The 4,485-nt window shown below is 40.8% G+C and overlaps 1 protein-coding gene across 1 annotated transcript; it reads right to left on the minus strand.

Annotated features, from left to right (window-relative positions):
- Window positions 1-616: 616 nt before the first annotated feature.
- LOC109158081 (uncharacterized mitochondrial protein AtMg00810-like) lies at window positions 617-1,597 on the minus strand. Its single transcript, XM_019305900.1, has 2 exons — window positions 1,159-1,597; window positions 617-921 (listed from the first exon to the last, which is right to left on the minus strand). The coding sequence occupies exons 1-2, from the start codon at window positions 1,595-1,597 to the stop codon at window positions 617-619; spliced, it is 744 nt and encodes a 247-aa protein (XP_019161445.1).
- Window positions 1,598-4,485: the final 2,888 nt, after the last annotated feature.

Below are 4,485 nucleotides of genomic sequence, written 5' to 3' on the forward strand. Positions count from 1 at the left end.
ACAACGGGAGGAACACAATTACCACACTCTAATGTAACTAGCACCAAAGGCGTTGGCGGCAAGAAGCATGTCTAAACTGGCGGGAGGTGCGTCCCAAATGGTCGTCCCCCAATCCCCAATTTGCCCAACATTAGCAAGGTGATATCCGCACTTGTTTCCTTCCCTCAGAGTGTGATGGAAGACGATCTCATCAAAGCAAACAGAAAGAAGCCTACAACCTTTGAGAAGTGTAGAAAAGCACCCATTCATGTCCGTCCCCTTTCATAACGACAATCACATATTCCGAATCAAGCTCCACAATTACTCTGTTTAACAACCCCTTATTCTTTGCGAGCCGTAGACTTCCCTTAGGCCCCACAGCTCCGCGGCAAAGCTATTAGTAACCTCAATTTTAGTAGTAAAGCCGAAGAGCCAATTTCATGGAGCTCAAAAGAGAGTTAACAGATGATAAAGAAGAAGAAAAGAGAACTGTTTTATTCATTGATCTCTGGGAGTTTAACACAAGCTTTATACATCAAGGCAAAAAGGGAGGGAAAGGTGGTTGACAACTAAACAGAAAGAAACTAACTTCTAACTGCTATGTATGCTAAGATGGTGACAAGTGTCACTGATCTGTTCATTTTGCTTCTTCTCCTGAAATCCCCCCGCAAGCTGGATTATATAGATTCACTAATCCAAGCTTGGAAATATAATGCTGAAAGGATGTAGGGTAGTGTGTCTTAGTGAAGGGATCTGCTAGCTGCTTTTCAGAGGCAATGTGGAACAACTTGATGAGCCCTTTGTGTAGCTTTTCTCTAACAAGATGACAGTCCAGCTCTATGTACTTGGTTCTTTCATGGAATACAGGATTCTCTGCAATTGCCACATCTGATTTGCTATCACAATATATAGCCACTGCTTCACTGTGATCAACCCCAAATTCTGCCAGTAAATAGGTCAACCACTGTATCTCACAACTTGTGGCTGCCAATGCCCTATATTATGCTTCTGAGGAAGATTTGGAGACTGTAGGTTGTTTCTTAGACTTCCAAGAGATTAAAGCATCCCCAAGGAAAATGCAGAAGCCAGTCACAGATCTCCTTGTATCTACACAAGCTCCCCAGTCTGAATATGAATAGGCCTTAAGTTGTAGGTCAGATGTGGATGGGAAAAATAGACCTTGCCCAGGAGCAGCTTTAATATATCTCAGCACTCTATGTGCTGCTTGCAAGTGTAGATCTGTGGGCTTGTCAAGAAATTGGGACAACTGCTGAGTGGCAAAGCTAATATCAGGTCTAGTTATTGTTAAGTAAAAAAGTTTACCAACAATTCTCCTGTATTGACTGTTATCTTCAAGGAACTCTCCTTCATTCCTGCTCAGTTTATGGGAAGGAACTGTAGGATTGAACACAAGTTTTGCACTTGTGAAACCTGTATCTTCAAGTAACTCAACTGCATATTTCCTTTGGCATACTGCAATGCCCTTTTTGTGCCTAGCCACTTCTTGCCCAAGAAAGTACTTCAAAGGGCCTAAATCTTTGAGTAGGAAATTTGTGCTTAGCTGCTGCTTGACATCTTGTATGACTTTCAGACTTTCACTTTGCAATAACAATATCATCTACATAGACTATAGGCTAGAGGTGTGCAAAACTCGAAAAATCTGACCCACCCGACCGACCCAAAACCCGACGGGCGAGTCCGTGGAGCGAACCGTATCCGAATACCCAACCCGATCCGACGCTACGCTATTAGACGGATGCAAGGGGTTTGGGTGGGAGGCAGTAAACGCCACCCGAACCCGTCCGATTACCCGATAAAACCCTAGGGTTTTTTTCCGCTATATAATACGATGTCGTTTGGTGTATGTATATATATTACTCATTTCATTGAGCGCAGCCGAGCTCTCAGTTCACTCTTGACTCTTCTAGACTTCTCTCAATCTCTCATCAGTCATCTCTCATCTCTCGTTCTCTCTTTCGCTCTGGACTCTGGTCTTTGAGACTTTGAGTCTTAGACTCTTAGTGTCTTACTCTCTAAGACTCTGAGAGTCTTAGTCTCTGTTTGTTAGTCTGGTGGAAGCCCTATTCGGAGACTCGGAGTAGCGACTGGCGGAGTGGTGGAACGGTGGAAGCCCTACACCCTAGTCCGGTCACCGGAGTCTGGTGGAACTGTGGAACGGTGGAATAGTGGATTCAAAGCCCTTTGTTCTCGAGGGATTAAATCTGAGAAACGAAGTAATTACTAAACCCTATTTACATTTCCGTTATAGATTATTGTGTATTTGTCTTCTTGATTAGGGTTTCTAATTTTTATGATTATGTGGACTGTGATACTTGTAAATCCGTTGAGAAGTTCCGGATTGCATGTCACTAGTCCTTTGAGTTTGAATTTGTGAATTGTGTGATTAGGGTTTCTAATTTGTAACGTAAATATGTGGACTCACTGGACTATGATACTTGTAAATCTGTTGAGAAGTTCCGGATTGCATGTCAGTAGTTCTTTGAGTGTGAATTTGTGAATTGTTTGATTAGGGTTTCTAATTTGTAACCTAATCTGTGGACTCACTGGACTATGATACTTGTAAATCCGTTGAGAAGTTCCGGATTGCATGTCAGTAGTTCTTTGAGTATGAATTTGTGAATTGTTTGATTAGGGTTTCTAATTTGTAACCTAATCTGTGGTGGAAGCCATACTACCCTAGCCCCTTGCCAGTTGCCACTGTGAGTTAAATACTGAAATCCATATAAATGTTAAGCATGATGGTATTTGTGTGGAAGCCATATAAATGTGGGAGTGTGTCTTATACTGATGTGTGACTGAAATCCATATAAATGTGGGAGTGTGTGACTGAAATCCATATAAATGATGAGCATATAAAGTAGCATACACCTACTTAGCTTGAATGCCTGATTATGGATTTCATTGTAAATTGTAATTTGTAAGTTGTTAGTTACTTAGTTGTAAGTTGTAACTGTGAAAATGTGAAATTGTAAGTTTATGGATATGTGACCCTTAAATCATTTATGTGCAATTCTGCATACATGATGAAATGTTCAATTCACTGAATTCTGCCTGTTTAACACTTTAATTGATACATGTGTGTATGTGACAAAGCCCATTCTCTGTTGATGATTTTGAATGAGTGATTTCCCATTCTGTGTCACTGATACTTTCCCCTTTTTAGATGGAAAGTGTTAGTGGTGTAGAGACTGTTACTGGTGTATCTGGAACACAACCTGAGTTGAAAGCACCTGCTGTAGAGACTGTTACTCCTCAGTCTCAGCAGCCTTTGCCTCCACCTGTTCCAAAGAAAAGGAAAGAGGTTGAATCCAAGGCTCCATGTTGGGATCACTTTGAAAAGATCAAAGACAGTGAGGGCATTGTCATCAAAGGAAAATGTATATATTGTGCAAAAGTGTATTGCTGTGAGACCAAGAAACATGGGACTTCTTCTCTCAGACTTCATGTGGTAAACTGCCTTAAAAATCCTCACTCTAAGGAGACAAGGCAGTCCCTACTCACATTCCAACCTGCACCTTCTTCTGCTGGAACTCAAAGTAGTGAAGGAACTGAAGGGGTGTTGGGTACTTGGGTGTTTGATCAAGACTTGATAAGGAGAGCCTTAGCTGAGATGATTATTTTAGATGAACTTCCTTTTAGGATTGTTGAGGGACAGGGTTTTAGAAAGTTTGTTTTAGTTTGCTGTCCTAGGTTTAAAATCCCTTCAAGATGGACTATCAGTAGGGACATTTTCAAGATATTTTCTGATGAGAGGGTCAACTTGAAGAATTTTTTTAGGACTAGCAGTCAGAGGGTAAGTATCACAACTGATACTTGGACCTCAGTCCAGAGAATAAACTACATGTGCATAACTGCACATTTCATTGATAGTGAGTGGAAGCTGCAAAAGAAGATTATTTCATTTGTTCCTATATATTCCCACAAGGGGGAAAGTATTGCAAATGCTTTAGAGAGTTGCCTTTTGGACTGGGGTCTAAAATCAGTGTTTAGTGTAACAGTAGATAATGCTTCCAGCAATGATACTGCCCTAGGATTCTTGAAGAAGAAGTTGGGCTCTTGGGGTTGTACTGCTGTTTGGTGTAAGTATTTGCACATGAGGTGCATTGCTCACATTCTTAACTTGGTGGTACAGGATGGGTTGAAAGAATGTGACAGTTCTGTTAAGAAAGTCAGGGATGCTGTTAGGTATGTGAGGAGCTCACCTGCTAGGTTGCAGAAGTTTAAATCACTAGCTGATCTAATTGGGGTGTAAGCTAAGAATTCTATGTGTCTAGATGTCCCTACAAGGTGGAATTCCACATATATGATGTTTAATACTGCATTACTGTTTCAGAAGGTATTTGAAGCCTATGATGATCATGACAGTTCACTTAAATCTGATTTGGGTGGAAGTGTACCTGATTTCTTAGATTGGGAATCCATTCAATCTTTGGTTATGATTCTAAAATCTTTTTATGAAATGACTGTTAGGATTTCTGGATCATT

This window comes from Ipomoea nil, unplaced genomic scaffold (genome assembly GCF_001879475.1).
Source record: "Ipomoea nil cultivar Tokyo-kokei standard unplaced genomic scaffold, Asagao_1.1 scaffold2805, whole genome shotgun sequence".
NCBI lineage: Eukaryota > Viridiplantae > Streptophyta > Magnoliopsida > Solanales > Convolvulaceae > Ipomoea > Ipomoea nil.